Raw genomic sequence first — 19,611 nt, 5'->3', positions numbered from 1 at the left:
TATATTGTAGTATTTCATAATTTGTGTTTTTTTAAAAAAAAACAAACTCCATTCAGTAATTTCCCAAACCACTCCAACAGATAACCCCATCATGAAAGTCTAAGAATGAACCTAAACCTAGTTTTCAAATGCTCTAAACAGGGGTGAGAAACCTGCAGCCCAAATAACACCCATTTTTAGAAGGACTTCTTACATTAACCAATGGTTTAAAACAATACAAAGAAAAGAGGAAGAATATACCATGATTCACATAAATTATATGAAATTCAAATTTCAGCGTCCATAAACACAGTCGTGCTCATTCATTTACATATTAATTGTGACTACAAGGTTGTGATAGAGACAGTATGGTGGGCAAAGTCTAAAATATTTACTCTCTAGACTTTTAAGAAAAAAATTTTTAATCCCAGCTATAGGCCAAAAACATTTTGTACTCCCTACAGGTGGGTATTTGATGGGCAAAAGACACAAAAATAAGGAAACCACATTAAATATATCATCAAATTTCATTATATAACATATTTGCAATGTACACGAAACACCTTGAGGATCACTAATTCAATTTTTCAAGCCACCTTATTAGTTCCCTTATGAGGGAACTAATAACACCTACTTTACAAGTAAAAAACTGAGCTCAAAGAGAACGTAGACCTGGAATTCATCTTAAGTCTCATACTTCCACGTTCAGTGCTTGTTTCATCACACCCAAGCTGTCTTATCATTACAAGCTGTCTTATCATTACAAGATAACTTTCACTTTTACCATTGTCATTTTATTTAGGGGATTGATAAAAACTTTAATGGCCACAACTAAAGAATAATTATAATCTGAATTATGTTAATATTTCTATAAATCAGAATATTAGAGAATTACAGAATTATTTCAAATTATTTTTTCCTTGAGGAAAACATCAGATATTTCTCATGACAGCAGAAGTTTTTCCAAGTTTGTGTGAAACCTGTAATACACCAGCCTTGTTACTTGCCAAAGTCAGCATAAGAACTTCTATTACCTTCCAAAAGATTTTTTAAAGTTTTAAGTATTTATGAACATCAGGGGCTTCCCTGGTGGTGCAGTGGTTGAGAGTCCACCTGCCAATGCAGGGGACACGGGTTCATGCCCCGGTCCGGTAAGATCCCACATGCCGTGGAGCGGCTGGGCCCCGTGAGCCATGGCCGCTGAGCCTGCGCATCCAGAGCCTGTGCTCCGCAACGGGAGAGGCCACAACAGTGAGAGGCCCATGTACCGCAAAAAAAAAAAAAGTTTTAAGTATTCATGAACATCAAATGATACTTTAAAATTTTGATAATGCTATTTTTAAACCATCAAAATTTTAAAGTAGTATAAGTTAAAATGGTGATCAAATTTTTAAAATAAGAAAGAGATACACTGGCTTAAAATAACCAAAACTTAAGAATTTCTGAAATTCTTGAAAAATGTTTATGCAGCAAAATATTTTATGCATTGCCAACACACACACACACAAATTCAGTGTCACTATTTATTTAATTTCTCTATATGTGAGTAAACTTTACTTGCAAGTGAAAATAGTGAAAAAAATGGTCAAATAAATTTTAAATTTGGCTTCTTTGCAAATTTCACAATTTTGGCAATATTTCTACTCAAAAATTAGATATATAATTAGTACTGAAATTTCATCTTTTAGCCACAAATGGTTTATAGAAAGCACATTCTATCATCTGACCTTTGATCAAATTACTTGTTCCCCTCAAATTTTTCTATGAATATATTAATGTTTCTCTAAGCAAAGATCTATACTAAATTATTATAGGAATAACACCAAATGAGTGTTCTTGATTGTGACATAAACTGAGAGCAAAACATAGTGGGCAAACCAATAAACATGAATTGGAAAATTTAGCATTAGCTTTGTGTATAATTTAATCAAGTCACATTTTAAATCTCAGACTGGTAACCTATACAAATGTTACTCCCCAAAATCTAGTTTACCAATCCCAAGTAATTTCAAAGAACAGGTTAGTGTCCCAGACTAGTCTCATCATAATAGATTCCTGGACCCTCCATGGAGAATTCAGTAGGTCTGGGGCCAAGGAATCTGTTTTTAATAAGTGTCATAGACCAGCGGTTCTCAAAGTATGGTCCCCAAGCCAGTAACATCAGCATCATCTGGAAATTGATAGAAATGCAAATCCTGTCCAGACCTCATGAATTAGGCCCAGGTAAGAAGTTGACTTAGATGTATTTCATCAAGGAGACAAATTTAAGAAGCATTCTGTAAAACACAAAGTACTCATCAGATGTACAACATCACCAAACAAATGGAAAATCAACAAGGATGAGAGGGAGGAAGAAAAAAGAAAGAAAATAAAAAAGGAATGCAAACGAAAACAAATAGACCTAAATGTACATCAAGTTAACAATACAACCACCTGAGGCAGAAGGGGAGGGGATATCCTAATTAACTTCAGAACACAGAATTTTAGCAAAGGCAAAATGAGTCTAAACAAACATTGCACTCTAGTTACCCTATTTGTTTTCTATGGTGGTATGGCTTAGCTATTCCAAAACTACTTTGTGTGTATTCTAGGACTGAGCAACTAGGTAATATATTGTTGGAAAGGGAAGCAAGATTTCTCACTGCTAGAAAAAGGAGTTACAAAAAAAAAAAGAAAGAAAAGAAAGGCTAGGATAGATCCTGTGGTTTTGAACTAGAACAAGAGACATTAGTATTGCCAGAACAAAATCCAACATTCTTTGGGTTTTAATATGCTTTTAATATGTGTATATACAGAGAGATATAAAAATATAGACTTGTGAGTATTATATATACACATTATGTGTGTACTGTGTGTATGTATACATATAACTATGTAGCTGAGTGGGCCTAGAAACAATACCACCCAAGTAACAGTGAGCATCTAGCCCCCCGATACCACTTTGTAAACATCATTCTCCAACAGAAAGGAATCAGGGCTCCTTGGAAAAATGGCTGATACCAGTGTCAGAGCAGGAAAAGTATAAAATCAACCTGAAACATCTTGTAGTGCTAGAAAGTAAGGAGTCCTATTTAAAAAAAAAAAAAAAGATCTAACACATCAAAAGGACACAGAGGCCAGTTTACATAAGCACCCACTGCCAAATATGGGACAGTGTGAGCAATAAAATGAATAATGATAGTAACTAAATATAGCTCACAAAATAAAATAATAATCCATGAGTCCATCTTGATAGGAAGGAAGAAAGGAAGGAAGGAAGGGAGGGAGCGAGGGAGGAGGAAAAAAGGAGGGGGAAGGAAAGAAAAAAGGTAAGAGAGAAAGAATGGAAAGTGTACTTCTCACAGAGACTAGCACTGTGGCCTGCACACACTGTTTCTTAATTAAATAACACTATGCCTAAAATGTCCCAATTAACATTGAGCACGTTTGTTTATAAATAATGCATCTTTCTTCTCTAAAAATTTTAGTTGTTCTTTTTTATATTGTCAATTTCTCTCCTCATTATGTTCATGTTTTCCTTTATATCCTTGAGCATGTGGAGCATGCTAAAACTAACTGTCTGCTAATTCTATTATCTCTGCCATTTCTGGGTCTGCTTCTATTGTCTATTTTTTCTTTTGGGGTTATATTTTCCTCTTCCTTCATATATGTACCATTTTTTACTGGATGCCAGACATTGTGAATATTACAATTGAGTGTTGGATTATGTTGTTTTGCCTTAAAGAATGTTGGATTTTGTTCTGGCAATCAGCTAAGTTACTTGGGTGACTTAAGTGTGAACCTTTTAAGCTTCTTTTAAGCTTTTTTGGGGGGCGTATAGAATAGCCTTGACTGTAGGGCTAATCTGGCCCCACTTTTAAAGTGTGGCTATTATGGGGTTTCTACTGAATGTCAGTGATATTCAACAAGGTCTCTCCAAGTCTCCCTGTTGGAAACTTTCATTATTCCTGGCCCTGTGTGACCTCTGGGAATTGCTTAGATTACAGCTCCTGGTAGTTGTTCTCTTCCTAGAAGTTTTCTTGCCCAAGATCATAGACAGACGGGTATTCAGCCAAAGAATCAAGGGGACCCCAGTGCTAACTCCTGTGTACCTCCCTGCTTCAGGTACCCTGCCCTATGAATCAAGCCCCCTTTTACCCTCTGAACTCTTCTCTCTGTCTCCTCAATTCAGCAATATTGCTGGGCTCTGCTTGAGTTCCCCAGCCTTGTGCCATGTCCTGGAAATTGCCTCCAGCCCGGAAAACCTGAGTAAAATAGAACTTACTTTGTTTCCTCCTCTCAGGAATCACGTTCTTTTCTGCCTTTGTCCAATATCTGAAAATAGATGTTTTCTACTTTTATCGACTTTTCTAGTTGTTTATGACAGAAGAGTAATCCTAGAACTTATTATTCCCTCATGGCCAGAAGTCACTTTTGCTGACTTTTTATATTAACTTCTGAAGATATGTATTCACATAGTTCAAAACTTGGTTTTCTTTAAAGGGAGTAGTGAAATGGGGTGATGACTTGATGGAAATGTGTGATCAAGGAAATCTATGTTTTAAGTGGGAGTTACTGCAGCATGTGTATCGGCTGAGAGGAAAACTTGATGATGCAGGAGAGAGGGGATAATTGCCAGAACAAAGTCCTTGAGTGACAACAGGGGATGGGACTCAAAACACAGAAGAAAGGGTTCATTTTATATTGGAACCCAGAGAATTCATCAGCAACTAAAGAAAACAAGGAAACTGCATAGGCACTGACATGAGCAGGCTGGTAGATTTTGGTGAGAAAAGCAAAAACTTGAACCCGCCCCCTCCACCTCCTGCTTTCCCAGTGAAAATCAAAAACAAGGTCATCAGCAGGTCTCTCTGGCTCTCTCTAAGGGAAGCCAGCTGCCATGTTGTAAGATGCTCTATGGAGAATACACAGGACAAAGAACTGAAGAAGGCCTCCAGTCACAGCCTGGGAGGAACTAAGGCTTTCTGTCTAGTGGCCCATGAGGAATTTGGAAGCCTAGGGAGTGAGCTTGGAAACAGATCCTCCTGAAGTTGAACCTTGAAATAACTGCACTCCTACCTGACATCTGCAATGCAACCTTGTGAAAGACCTTAAGGCAGATGTCCCAGCTAAGCTGCACCTAGATTCCTGACCCACAGAAACTGTGAAATGATGAATAACTGTTGTTTTAAGCCACTAAATTTTGGGTAATTTATCATATGGCATAGATAGCCAAGGAAGAAAGATATTGGTACCTGGAAGTGGGATGCTGCCATAACAAATACCTAAAAATGTGGGTGTGGCTTTGGAGCTAGGTGATGGACACAGGCTGGAAGTATTTGAAGAGGCATGATGGAGAAAGCCTAAAACACCTTGAACAGACTGTCAGTAGAAGTCTACAGTTTGAGGACACTGCCAGCGAGGACACAAAAAGAAGTGAGGAACATGATATTGGAAACTGGAGGAAAGAGAATCTTTCTTACATAGTGGTCGAAAGCTAAGTAACACATCGGCAGTTCTGTGGACAGTGTAGAATATGCCTACTGATCTGGTGATTTATTTCAGGAGACTTCCAAACAAGTGCTGAAAATGCCTCTTGGTTCCTTACTGTTTCAAGAGGAGAGATATTCATTGACAAAAGGGCTGTTAAACAAAGGAAGTAGGACTTGAAAGTTGTAAAATTCCCAGCCTCTCCAGATGGCTAAGGATGTTTGAAATGGCTTCTAAGCAAAGAGAAGAGCTTATTTCTAAGAGACCTGCGGGCTTTTATCTAATGGAGTGAACCCCAGTAAGATTCCCAGGAGGCTGTGTGATCTTGTGAGAGAATTACAGTAGCAGAAACACTGCTAGCTTAGACTGAAGGAGTACAAAATGAAACAAAGCCACTGGATTCCCAAAATTGTGCCAACCGGAAGCATGCTGAGAAAACTACTCAGCTGCAGAGATGTGTAACTTTTCATTAAAAAAATGGAAGGCGAATCAGAGGGCAGAACCAAGGGCCCAGAGAGCAGAGCCAAGGGGCATGGAGATTTACTCCTGAGGCTGAGGTGACAGAGGGACTAGGTATGACATGATGGGTAGGGGGAGAGATGATCAAAGAGTGGGATCCTTGAAACTGAGATTAGAGAAAGAGCAAGCTTATCAGCTAATGACAAGATCCATGAGAATGGGTAAGCTAGGTTGGATGAAGAAGAGAAGAGTAAAAGTAAAGCTTTCAAGAAATTGAAGATCATCCAGATTGATGCTGAAATCACCAAGAATGCTGACAAGAGTGACAGTGAAGAGACAAAGTAAACTAGGTATTAGCAGTTACAAAAGTCCAAACTCCCTGGACAACCCTTGCTTATTCATCGACCTTGATTTCTCCTCATTCCCCAGCTTCCCAAACACAGAACTTTTCAAGTCCTCAAATGTCTATACGTGACTGTGTTCCTTTGCAAATGCTCTTCATTCTCTCTGGCTCATTCTTCTCTGCCCCCTTATAATCTAGGCAGATACTTCTAGCATATGTTTCTCAAAGTCCCCATATTTATTACATCACAGCATTTTCAAACTTTATTATGTTCTTTGTCTTTACTATCAGCTCCAAGAAGGCAAGGGTTGAGTCTGAGCTGTTTAACACTGTTCCCTACACTCAGCTCAGTGTCTGATGTACACATAGGCACCTCACAAAGGAAGAAGAGGATTTCCTTCCTAGGTCTAAGAGAAAATTCAAAAATAACACATTTGTACGGTATCTCTCCTTCAGTTTCTCGGACAAACATTAATATCTGACCTTAAACAATGCTTCCCCTTAAGGGACATATTTATAGGGCTTTAGGTCCCTTATAAACATTAGGTTTTAGTTCCTTTTAAATACATACTTATTTACACATGGAAGCATTTGAAAGACTTCTCTCATGAATTCTCTAATGTCTTGGGGAGGTGATTTTGATGAAAACTTTTCTATAGTAACCATCCTTATGGATTTCCTCTTCCACCGAGGTTTCATTTGTTATATGGGCCAGCTCTTCCTCCTGATCTGAAGAGTCTTATTTAAATTTTTGGAGATATATTGCCCAAAGATGCACACAAAAATAGAATTCAAGGTGGAAATAGTATGTGACAATTGGCAAAACTAACCAAATCATACAATGGAGAGAACAATTAAAGTGGCAAGAAAAAAAGAAAAGAAAAGAAAATGCTTCTCAAATTGCATGCAATTAGGTTTTCCTGTATTAATATTTTTCAGAAACCTAAGTTCAAATAAAAGCAGGTCAGAAGAATCTACTAAGTTCATCATATGAGCAAGTTGAAAAATCTATTTAGTTTATCATAATTTTCTCATTTTTCTGGGTCTTACCATTTAGATGAACAGACCAATGACTACTTAGCTGACTGAAGTTCAAATTCGCAGCTGTAGTTAACTTACTAGGCAATTTTGTAATGTTCTGGCATATTCATATATAATATCTTTTTCAGAAAATGCAGACCTCAGACATAACTATGGCCTATACATTATAAAAATTATAAAATATAAATCCTTACACATAGTCACAGAGCTTTAAAACTGAGCACATTACCCTAGCCCACTGACAATATTTGAAATTCTCTTGAATAGGCACCTAGTGAGATTTTAACCAAATACTTTTAACCAAAGTATTCAGGTCATCACAAAAATGTACTACATCGCAAAGGAATTCTTTTCTCTGAGCTGAAATCTGTCTTGGTTAATAAAGCAGGAAACTTTCTGCCCAGACGTCAAATATATCCTCATCCACCACAGTGCTTCCTTTCTTATCTCAATACGTTTTAAGACCAACCCTTCATCTGTGCTCTTTTTCTGGAACTTGCCTATTGAACCATTCACCCTCTGTCATGTATCTTCAATGGGTCCCCTTCTACCACATCTTCAATTTTTCTCTCCCTGCTGGGTCATTTTCTATAGACTAGAAACGAGCTCATTCTTTCCCATCCTTTACATGTTCACCTTTGGCTGTGCATTTGCCCATTACTCCTCTACCTTCTCACTTTACTACTTCAGCAGGCTTCTTGGGCCTCTAGAGATTTATAGCCCAGTCATTCTGTTGTGAACATTTATCCACCTGGCTGCCCAGCATCTGCCTGGGAAATCTACTCTTCTGTTAGGCTGAAACACTAGCAGCTACGGCACATTCTCACCAATCGGATACTCCCATTCAAGACACTGGCCCTAATGAGAACTGCACTCATTAAAGCAGCAGGGGCTAGCAGGGGCTTCTAGATTCATCTAGTGACCAGCATTAGAGGTGGAAATCATCACAGAGACACTCAATGACCAGATGTGACAGCAGGGGCACCCTATCTGGGCTACTCCTGCGGGGTGACTTTAAGAATTAGTCCAGGGAATTTCCTGGAGGTCCAATGGTTAGGACTCAGCACTTTCACTGCTGGAGGCCCGGGTTCAATCCCTTGGTGGGGAACTAAGATTCCACAAGCCTTGCAGCGAGGCCAAAAAAAACATTAGTCCAGCAGTCTAACGTAAGTTATAAATATTAACTACAGTCTGATAATCAGTACATAATGAGGATGGTAGCAGCTATGCAAATTTTCTTCTAAAATTTGTCTTATTTACCTTCACACCAGAAATTTTCAAATTTTAGTTCCATCAGATTCATCTAAAGGGCTTGATAAAATACAGATTGATGGGCCTCACTCCCAAAATTTCTGATTCTAGTTCTGGGACAGAGTTATCAAATTTAAATTTCTAAAATATTTCCAGGTGATGTTGATATGCTTCTCAATGCTACCTGCCCACATATTTTTGTTATTAGCTCTTATTCATTCCTGAAGTTTCAACTTAGCTATCTCCCTCCTTGGGAAACCTTCACTCCTCTTGCCACCAGTGCTCTAGACATCCCCACATAAGGCTCTCACACCATTCTTGTGCTCCCACACCTTCATGTGCCTACCAAGTGCACATCAGTAACCACTAAAACTGAAGCCCTATTTTGATACATATTTGTACATATCTGTCCCAACGGCTGTTTGAAACCACCATCATGGCTCTCTACCGAGCACAAATAAATAAAAAGCACTAACATTTTAAGATAATAAAAAGATCAAATATGAGAGAAAAATCCACCAGAAAAATAAATATAAACTATTTCCCCTTCTCCACTCAAATATCTAACACTACTGAATTGAGTTCACGCTTCTTTGAGAATATATGCCCATCCACATCTGCAATGCTTTGCTACCTGAACCAACATGAGGAGAAAAGAGGAAACCTAATGGAGAAGAAGGTTGTATAAAAAGTACAGAAATGTACATTGATATAAAAGGAAATGCAGAGATAGAAGAGCTTTCATAATCTACTTCTGTATATGGAAACTCTTGCATTTCAAAAAAACTTGTGTCATGGAAATGTCCAAATTTATTTATTTGGTACTTACAGAAGATATAAAAGATGGACCTTAAGGTCATAATTCTTGAAAGGACTCTTAAATAATGACTCCATATAACAGATGAATAATTTCAAGTCCTCTTTCATCCAGCACTGTATGTTCCAGTTTGCACCTGAATTAAAAATAAACTAAATGAAACCCGAGAAAAACATTCTGAACAACTCAGTGAAAGAGAAGAGCTAAATTAAATTTACCAGTGTTCCAATACAACTTTCACTGCCCATTCTGAAAGAAAAAGAACAGGCTCTAACTGATCGTGTGTGTTTGCCCATTTAGTCCCTTTGGCCTTCAGTTTCCTTTTTCAGAAAGTAAGATAATTAAATTCAATTATTGTTTCTCAAACATTTTTAAAATCCTGAACCACTTAAGTAGGACAGAAGACCCCAAAACTCACCTAGCTCAGTTCATCCTCACTTTCCAAGAGACAAGAGAACATGAAATATCAAGGTACAAGCACATTTGGGGCAGTATTTAAGTGTCTGCTTTAGCAATAAAGCATGGTGATTCACATTGGAACTAAGATGCACATCTTAAATTTTTTTTTTTTTTTTTTTCGGTACCCGGGCCTCTCACTGTTGTGGCCTCTCCCGTTGCGGAGCACAGGCTCCAGACGCGCAGGCTCAGCAGCCATGGCTCACGGGCCCAGCCGCTCCACGGCATGTGGGATCTTCCCGGACCGGGGCACGAACCCGTGTCCCCTGCATCGGCAGGCGGACTCTCAACCACTGCGCCACCAGGGAAGCCCTCAAATTCTTGTTATTGTAATATTATAGACCCCACATACAACTTATATGAGTATATTTCACTGTACACTGAAAAACTCACCTGACAATGATAAACTATTAGTGATTTGTAATTTAGAGAGCAAGAATAGCAATAGTTGAAAATCATGACTAACTTAAGACAACACTAATACTTATCTTTAAGCACCACTAACATATTTCCCCATTTGAAGAATTTCTAGCTAGTAGGGACTTTGCATAGGTTGAGCCCTATGCAAACAGCCCATATGGCAGAATATTAAATGGAAATCCTGAATAACCACCACTTAACCTAGTAATTTTAGTTACAAAAACTTAAACTCATTTAAAAATAATGAATTATTAGCCTTTATATATATACGTAAAATTAAAATCTGCATCAAAATCATTTCACTTGATAATCGAAAAAAGTGCTAACATTTTTTGATCATTTTACAGCTCATCACAGGGACCCTAACATTTTAAGTTCATTCTTAATATATTTAATAATCATTGGAATGGCTAAGTTAAGTTCCCTTACAAATTAAAGAACTGTGTCATTTAAAATTAACTTAAATGCTTATAGAGTCAGTTGGAGACACTGGGAGTTATTATTTCTAACTTGTTTTAAAACTCTGATTTTAGGGGCTTCCCTGGTGGCGCAGTGGTTGACAGTCCACCTACCGATGCAGGGGACACGTGTTCGTGTCCCGATCCGGGAGGATCCCACATGCCGCGGAGCGGCTGGGCCCATGAGCCATGGCCGCTGGGCCTGCGCATCCGGAGCCTGTGCTCCGCAGCAAGAGGGGCCACAACAGTGAGAGGCCCGCGTACCGCAAAAAACAAAACAAACAAAAAAAACCTCTGATTTTATTGCACAATTATGCTTTATCCTTACTCCTAACCTGATTTCAACAAACTGAGTGTTTCTTCCATCTAATCAGTGGTGCTTTGGCCCTCCAAGGGACATCTGGCAAAGTCTAGAGATACGTTTTGATTGTCACAACTGGGGAGTGAGTGTTAACAGACATTAAGTGGGCAGAAGGCGGGGATGCTTCGAACATCCCACGATGCACAGAACAGTCCCCCATAACCAAGAATTATCTGGCCCACAACGTCAATAATTTTGAGGTTGAGAAATTCTGACTAACCCTACATAGGAGTGTTATATTACGTACGTCTTTATTTTCATACTGTAGGTCTCTACAATGTTAAGTCAATTGTCTCTGCTCTATTTAGCTTTTCCAGAGGCTTGGAGATAATTTTGTTGTTTAGATTTCCACATGCAGAATTATTAACAACATGAGCTATACTTAGTATGCATTATACTTAAACAACAAAAAAAACCTTGATTTGGTTTTTTTGATCTCTCCTTGGTTACGGAGAGATTCCTTGCTTGCTTTAACTAGCTCAACAGTATTATCTGCCATTTGATATTTTATCTACTTAACAAAAATAAGTTGTACTTTTTCTATTTTAAAGCCAATTTAGAAGACTACAAGAAATGTATGTTAAGGTTAAAAAGTTCCCTCATTACATTTTTATTTTATTTTTAGGGGATAGAAAATAATTGGGGACTTATTAGTTTGGTCCTAATTTTATTACTAATATAAAATAATAATGTGTGCTCAGAATCACATCCATAATACATCTATTTCACACAGGTTTCAGAGAACAGAACCATTTTGTTCAATACAGTTAAGTAAGAGGTAATGTTTGGAACATTAAAATACTTACCTGTTTGTTGAAAAACTAAAGAATTTACTGTTGAAACAAATGCCTTCCCTTCAATGTTGTCTGCATGTACAGAGCAGTTTTTATCTTCCTCGCTCCAAAAGCAACAGTGGAAAGTTGTTCTGGATGATAAGTTAGATAAGTAGGTACCACTTGAATTAAGTTTAGTTTCAACAAGTGCCTCATAATGTCCACTCAAATTTGAAGTGTTCTTTGAGATTCCAGCAGGCAAGAGGAAGTCATATGTTGTATTTCGTGGCATGCAAGACAACTTAAATTTCCAGGGAGTAATTGGATATGCCAAGTTAAATGCAGTTATCACATAAATAAATTCTGTTAGGACATTTAAAAGACACACAGAAAAGCAATTAATCATTTTGACTAGACATAAATAGGAAGTATCTAAGATTAAGCCATGTAGTGCTCAATAGTAATTACTTAACTTTCTAAGTGCTCAATCAGTGCCTAATGCATAGCTCTGTGCTTCCACTGAACAAAGTGTTACACTTAAGAGGGTGCATTTATTTATAGAGGTAACTTCACTCCTTAGCACCCCTTTTTTGGAAATTCACAATTCATTTTCCTCATTAATCTAACATCTCATAATTATATTTTAATAATAGGAAATTATAGCTAAATATTCCAATTTCCTTTTGTAAAAAATAAATTATTCTAATGAACTTCCAGCATAAATGGTAAGTATCTGGATGTGCAATTATATAAGCAAACATTAACGTGCTGTTTTAATATTTCTTAATGAGAATAACACCAAAATGTTAACACTACTTTCACTGAGTGCTTTTAGAAAGGGTTTGTCTTCAACATCAGGACAGCTGGATGACTTCCTGAATCTGCCCATGGTTCTCCAGATATATGACATCATATAAGACATGTCCTTAATGCATTCTCCAATAATTGATGCACAATGACAGACTTCTTACAGGAAACGTCCACTGCTGATTAAAGACAATTTATCACTTTTTAGACACATAAAATTAAGAACAATTTTATAATCCTGTACCCCCCGCAAAAATCCTCAGAAGTGATACTTGTATTTTAATGAGTAGTTGTTTGATAATAAAATAATGAATTCTCCATAATTCTTTCTTTTATAAGTTACCCTAACGATCCAACAGCTGTGTTTCCTCATATACAAAGTAATGAAGAATGAAAATTCTAAGAATTTTTCATGGTTTTGTATAGAATGAGACTTTTGAAGGATTATGGTAAACATAAAAATGTAAGAAAATAGAAATTTTTTTTAAAATTCACAAAAGTATTGTTCTAAATTACAAAAGTAATACATGTAAAAATATTCAAATACACAATGACTGTTAACAATTTGGCTTCTAGAACTTTCTATTAATGTTAATTAATATAAACATGTATCAGATGCAAAATTTAAGGCAAAAATGATTAACACGACTAGCATTATTTTTCCCACACTGATAACAATTAGGTATTATAACATCACCAAAAGTGAATCCTCACTGCAACTATGTTCCTTTGGACTTCAATCCTTCTAACATTTATTTCTGAAATTAGAACTCACTAAAAAGAGAACTGGGTATTTCTTCCATTTTACAAAACCAAGAATATGTATTGGTACTAATTAAAAGCATTATATTTTATAGCTGCACATGGAAGATTTGGTTGGCTGAATTGAAATTAGCCTAAAATCCTCAAAGAACTATTTAAAACTTAAAATGTAATAATGAATGTCTTAGACATAGTAACTACTGAATCAGTTTAATTAAAAGATGATTCTATTTTGTTTACATGCTTCCTTTGCAAATGATATTTCTTTCCCTCCAAAGAGGGAAATATATATTCACCTGGAGGCTTATGTTATCATGTTATCATATGACACCTGTTATCATCCTATCATGTGTTATACAAGGCCCCAGACCTCTTCCAATTCACAAAGCTTGACAAAACCACAAACCTTTTGGAAAGCCAATGTGAAACATTAGCATGGAGCCTAATAAAAATTAGATAGAGAATGTAAGAGAGAATGTTACCACTCTTTGATAGCCCCCTGTGGTCTAGTTTTTCTGAAATTTGTAACAGTGGAATTATCCTGGATATTTTCAGTAAATATATATATGGCTAAAATGACAAAGAACAGTATATATAACAAGGAAAGCTCCAAGAGCACTTTTAAAGATTGGAAGTTTGGGATTGACATGTACACACTGCTATATTTAAAACAGATAACCAACAAGGACCTACTTTACAGCACAGGGAACTCTGCTCAATACTCTGAAATAATCTAAATGGAAAAAGAATTTGAAAAAGAATAGATACATGTATATGTATAACTGAATCTCTTTGCTGTACACCTGAAACTAACACATCATTGTTAATAAACTATACTCCAATATAAAATAAAAATTAAAAAAAAGATTAGAGTAGCCAAAAAGATGCCCAGAACTAGCTGACACACAGGTAATCATTGCCAGAGAAAACAGGTTTTGTTAAAGATGGCTTGACTTTAATTTCAAAAACTTGGAACACAGTCTAAATAAATGAGTTGAGTTAAAAAAAATCAAAATATCTCTAGAATGCTGTAAGAAACAACTGAGAATAGTACAATGCGGAGGTTAAGGGCACTGACCCTCTGAGCAGTGGAAAATTTGCATATAACTTATAGTTGGCCCTCCCTATACACAGTTCCTCTGTATACACAGTTCTTCTGCATCTGCAGATTCAACTAACCTTGGATCGTGCAGTACTGCAGTATTTACTATTGAAAAAAATCTGAGTATAAGTGGACCTGCGAAAACCCATGCTCTTCGAGGGTCAACTATATACTCAAAAGTCACTGGCATTGTGTGACTACTTTCCAACAGAAGCCTGCTATGCTTCACAGAAATTTAAAACACAAGATTCTAAAAAAATGTCTATTAAGCTTTCTCTCGAGGATATTCGAGAGATAGGAATAGGTAGGAGGAAGACTAGTATACATTTAATTTTTGAAAGCATTCTTCTGGTGATAGTCAAGGTGGGAATTCCCAAGGTATACACCATCCCTTGATAATATCCCCTTATAACATTATCTTGTCATTGTTTACTAGTCATAATGGGGAATACCATTTAAAATGACATTTCCTTTCCATTTTAGAACAAATCTGTTATTCTGTATGGTAGCCATTTATTTTAAATATTATCACCAAGTAAACTGCTCCTGGATACAGACAATTAAAGTTTTGACTATCATCTGATATATGTATTCATAATTTAATAATGCTGCATTTGCTAAATAAAATTAAAATATTTAAATGTCATGATATCTTGTTTCCAAGTATGTATAAGGCTGTTAATGTGTATGTATAAATATTCTGAACTGTAAAAGAAAACCAAGTTAGAAAATAAATGATGGGCAAGGAAAAAAAATTTGCAAAACATAATAAATTCTTAGGGCTTGTGATGTTTAATGCTATGTGTCAACTTCACTAGGCCCATGGGGTGCTCAGACATTTGGTCAAACGTTAATCTGAGTGTGTCTGTGAGGCTGTTCCTGGATGAACCAGTAGACTGAGTAAAGCAGATGCCATCCCTGATGTGGGTGGGCCTCATCCAATCAATTGAAGACCTAAATAGAACAAAAATGACTGGGTAAGAGGGAACTCCTCCTGTTTGACAGGTGAACTGGGACGTCAGTCTTTTCCTTCTTTTGGACTCAAACTGAAGCTTTACTCTTCCTGGGTCCCAAACCTGCCATTGTTTGGACAGGAACTTACACCATCAGCTCTCCTGGGTCTCCAGTTTGCCAACTGCAAATCTTGGGACTTCTCAGCCTCCATAATCATGCGAGCCAATTCCTTATAATAAACCTCATCCTAGATATATATAAATCCTATTGGTCCTGCTTCTCTGGAGAACCTTGACTAATACAGAGCTAAATATCTACATTTTAGAAATTTCTAAAAATCAATTGAGACAAATAAAATCCAACAACAAAATAGTCAAAGTATGTGAATTAGAAAATCACATAAAAAAATAGAAATGGTCACTAAACAGTACTCAATCTCACAAATAACCAAATAAATAAAATTAAAGTGAGATGTTGTATTTTGCTTTGACAGGGCAAAAAGGTAAAAGAATGATAACATGCATCTTTGGCAGGAATACAATGGAATACCACTCATATACTCATGTTGGGACTGCAAAAGGCACAGAGCTTTGTGGAGAAGATTTCACAGTATCTATCAAATTCAAACATGTGCTTACTACTCAACACAGAAATTCCTCGTTAGGAATTAATCTATAGAAATACTCTTCTAAATACACAAAGATATATGTATACGAATTTCAATGTAGCATTATCTGTTATGGAAAAAGAATTGTCTATCAATGGGAGTTGTTCAAATAAATTTATAATTTAAGGTACATTCATACAGTTCATTGTCATGCAACCATTAAACAAATAAGTAAATCAGTAAACACTGGCAAAATAGTTGTCATGATAAATTGAAAAGCTGTTAAGTGGAAGAAAGAAAAATGCAGAATGTATAGACCAGTTCTATTTTTGCAACTAGAGATATGAATGTGTGTGTGTGTGTGTGTGTGTGTGTGTGTGTGTGTGTGTTATGTTCCTGGGAGGATACACATCACATTGTTTCCAGGAGGTTGGGAAGAGTTCTCATTTTCACACTTATACGTTTGTTTGGTTTGCATTTTTAACCATGAGCAAGAGAATTCCTAACTGGAAACGGGAAATTTGATTAGCCATTAAAGGAAACAGCATCTCTAAGGGCAAAATCTCTACCTCATATATGGATATTTAAAAAGCAAATAACTTACCCCAATGTAAAAAAGCCACACAGAATTTTTGACAACTCATCTTACTTCAGAGAAGTGCACCTGAAAAACAGTAAATCTAAAACAAATACACACGCACATAAAAAAACTGACATATACACAAGCCGTCTGTGGAAAAATATAAAAGGAAAAGGATTATAATTAAGAATTCTTTAAATTGTAATCCTCTACAATACTCTGGATCAGTATCAGTGTTTAACATTAACGTAAAACTGTAAGTTATAGATTCATTCCTACGCACATGCTATTTTACCTAGTTAAAATATAAGCGATACATTCACACATGGCTTAATAAAAAAAATGGCAATGTTCCTTTATGACATGACAAACCAGGACAGGTATCACAGATGAGATTGAATTTTTAACTAAAGAAAAGTGCTCACAATGTTAATTAAATATGTACAGCTGATCTAACATTATAAGTATCACACTCTTCATTTTCTGTGTGTGCTCAGTTCTTAAATTTCTCTTATTTCCTAAAGCCTTTATCTTCACTATGATACTACAAAGCCAAATGATTATAGCATAGGTAATGCACTGCACATTTATTTCCAATAAAGATGAGGACATTTTCCCATATGCTTTTAGAAACCCCCGTTCATTTGTAAATGAGGTAATATTCATTCACATTGGCGAGTTATCAGTAGTTGAAGGAAAGTCTGATGGCTTCATATATGCAGATGATAGGGATGACTTCAGAGACAAACTTTCCCATGAGTTCTATTCAATTTGAATATATTATGAATAAGATTATTTGTACTACTATGTTAACATATTGGACTTAGATTTGTAAGGAAACACTAAAGGCTTTTGATGTCCGAGTCTTTTTCATTATCTCATATTTGGAATTCAGTTCACTATATGAAAATTAATCTGAGGTAAAACACCCTGAATTAAGCGTCAGGAATGTTGGGTGTCAATCAAGGCTCTTTGACTAATCAGCTATAGGACTTGGGACGTCACCACTCTAGACCTCAGGTTCCTCATCTACAAATCAGACTGAAGGACGATCTCTACAATCCCTTTCAGAGCTGCCTATGATTCTGGGGAGACTTTGGTTTAAAACAGTAATCACAGCTTGAGCACAAAGAATATTATAAAGTATTGAGTGAGAAACATGTCTCATAAGTCATATTTGAGAACTGGTAGCATGTGATGAGCAAACAGAAAAACGTGTTTGTTTAGTTCACAACTTACATGACTCTTAGGAAAAAGATGGATGAGTACGACCATTTTGTAGTCTCGTAAATTTGTTTGTCAGACTGAGTTTTTCACCAGGATTTTGGTTCTTTACACACTTGACATCAGAATGTATCTTTACGGTTTCTAGAAATCAGTTCAGTGTGCAATCTTAATTATCTAATGGTATTAAATGTGTGCAAAGTTCTCCCAGGTTTTTTATGCTATCTGTTTCTGATACAACATTGTCTCATAAACAAACCCAAGGTCAATTGCATAATCAGGATGTGTCATAAATGCAACATATCACTAGACTAAGTGTTTCGACTGAAGTGACTAATGACTAAGTAATTCAGTCCAACAACTGATTTGACTCACTGTTAACTCAACTGTTCTACTGAGTCAAGTGGATCAACAATACATCATATTGTTCTTCCTTACATAAGACAACCATTCTTTTATTTAACGTTCCAGGCGAAACACAAACTACTCTTAGGTTTGAATTCCTGCAATCAGGTTTCACTCTTCTATAACAGAGTAACAATCACAAGTGTCAAGAGGGCATAGCCGTAACATTGAAGAGACTGTGAAAGGTGATATTTACATAGACACAAAGAAAGAAATATTTATATCCACCCTAAATTGTACCAGAAAGGAATATACGAGAAGGTTTATAAAAACGTAAATAATAGGGAAAAAATGACATATCTCAAAACTGTGAGGAAAAAAATCAAGCAAAGGGAAAAATTAATGGTAAGGTGACCAAAATGAGTATAATATACAAAACGCCATTAATTGAAATTCACTTCCTACAGATGAGCTTTTAATTTGTTTTAAGTTTTTTTTAAATTCAGAGAAAAAGTGAAACCAACAGTTTAGGGGGAAAGTACGAATAATCTAGGAAAATAGTCTAACACTAAGAACAGAAAGAAATTTTGCCTGAGTAACTTCATAAGATAACAAGTAACATCCTCATAGGTATCCTAACAGCACCTAGTTTCACGGGAAGTTCAAAATTCAATCATTTCTCACTCCCTCCACTGCCAAGACCCTGCTCCAGGCCACGATTGTCTCTTGAGAAGGGCCTCCTAACTGGTCTGCTGGCTGCAGCCCTTGCTCCCCAATTAAGTCTGTTTCCAATGCAGCAGCCAGAATGGTCTTGGTAACATATGGGTCAGCCCATGTCTCTTTTACAAAACACTGCAGTGCTCACCTTTTCACTCAGAGTAAAAGTCCCAGTCCTGTGCAACACTACAAGGTCCTGGATCTCTAGTGCCCCTCTGATCTCATCAACTGCTGCTCTCCCCTTTGCTCGAGTCACCTTCTCAGAGGAGCCTTCCCTGAACAGCCTACCTAAAATTCCAACACCTTCCCCACCCCATCATGTCATATCTGCTGTTCTGTTTACTTTTTTTCTCCTTATTACTTAACACTATCTAACATGAATATGGTTCATTATTTTTCTTGCTTATTTTCTAACTCTTCCTGCTAGAATGTAAACTCCTCTAGACCAAGGGATTTTTTGACTGTGTCCTTTTCATGATATCTTTCCCACATAGAAGCCTGCCTCTCATACAGAAGGTGCTCCATATGTAGTAACTGAATGAATGAGTGAAGAAATAAATAAATGAGTGTCAAGATAAGACTCTTTCTTGAAATAGCCTTCGAAACAGGCTGGTGGTATCACACCAAGACAAAATTGAATAAAAGCAATCTTTAAAAGAGGCATTCTAAATCATCCAGATACAGCT

At 36.5% G+C, this 19,611-nt stretch overlaps 1 protein-coding gene across 8 annotated transcripts in view; it reads right to left on the bottom strand.

The window, feature by feature from the left end:
• LEPR (leptin receptor) overlaps positions 1-19,611 on the bottom strand; it is a 100,542-nt gene that overhangs the window by 57,120 nt on the left and 23,811 nt on the right. For 3 of the 8 annotated variants that reach the window (XM_060023360.1, XM_069541146.1, XM_060023376.1), the window contains 3 exons: positions 16,664-16,739; positions 11,861-12,190; positions 9,372-9,495 (listed from right to left, as the gene is read on the bottom strand). In XM_060023360.1, the coding sequence (XP_059879343.1) occupies positions 9,372-9,495; positions 11,861-12,190; positions 16,664-16,703 (494 nt within the window). In that variant the 5' untranslated portion in view covers positions 16,704-16,739. Of the gene's footprint in view, positions 1-9,371; positions 9,496-11,860; positions 12,191-12,643; positions 12,814-16,663; positions 16,790-19,611 lie in introns of all 8 variants that reach the window. The other 5 variants (XM_060023335.1, XM_060023345.1, XM_060023367.1 and 2 more) reach the window with 3 other exon arrangements.

Source organism: Delphinus delphis, chromosome 1 (assembly GCF_949987515.2).
Source record: "Delphinus delphis chromosome 1, mDelDel1.2, whole genome shotgun sequence".
Lineage (NCBI taxonomy): Eukaryota > Metazoa > Chordata > Mammalia > Artiodactyla > Delphinidae > Delphinus > Delphinus delphis.
Note: the sequence above shows the minus strand (reverse complement) of the source record. Positions and strands in the feature narration are given on the sequence as shown.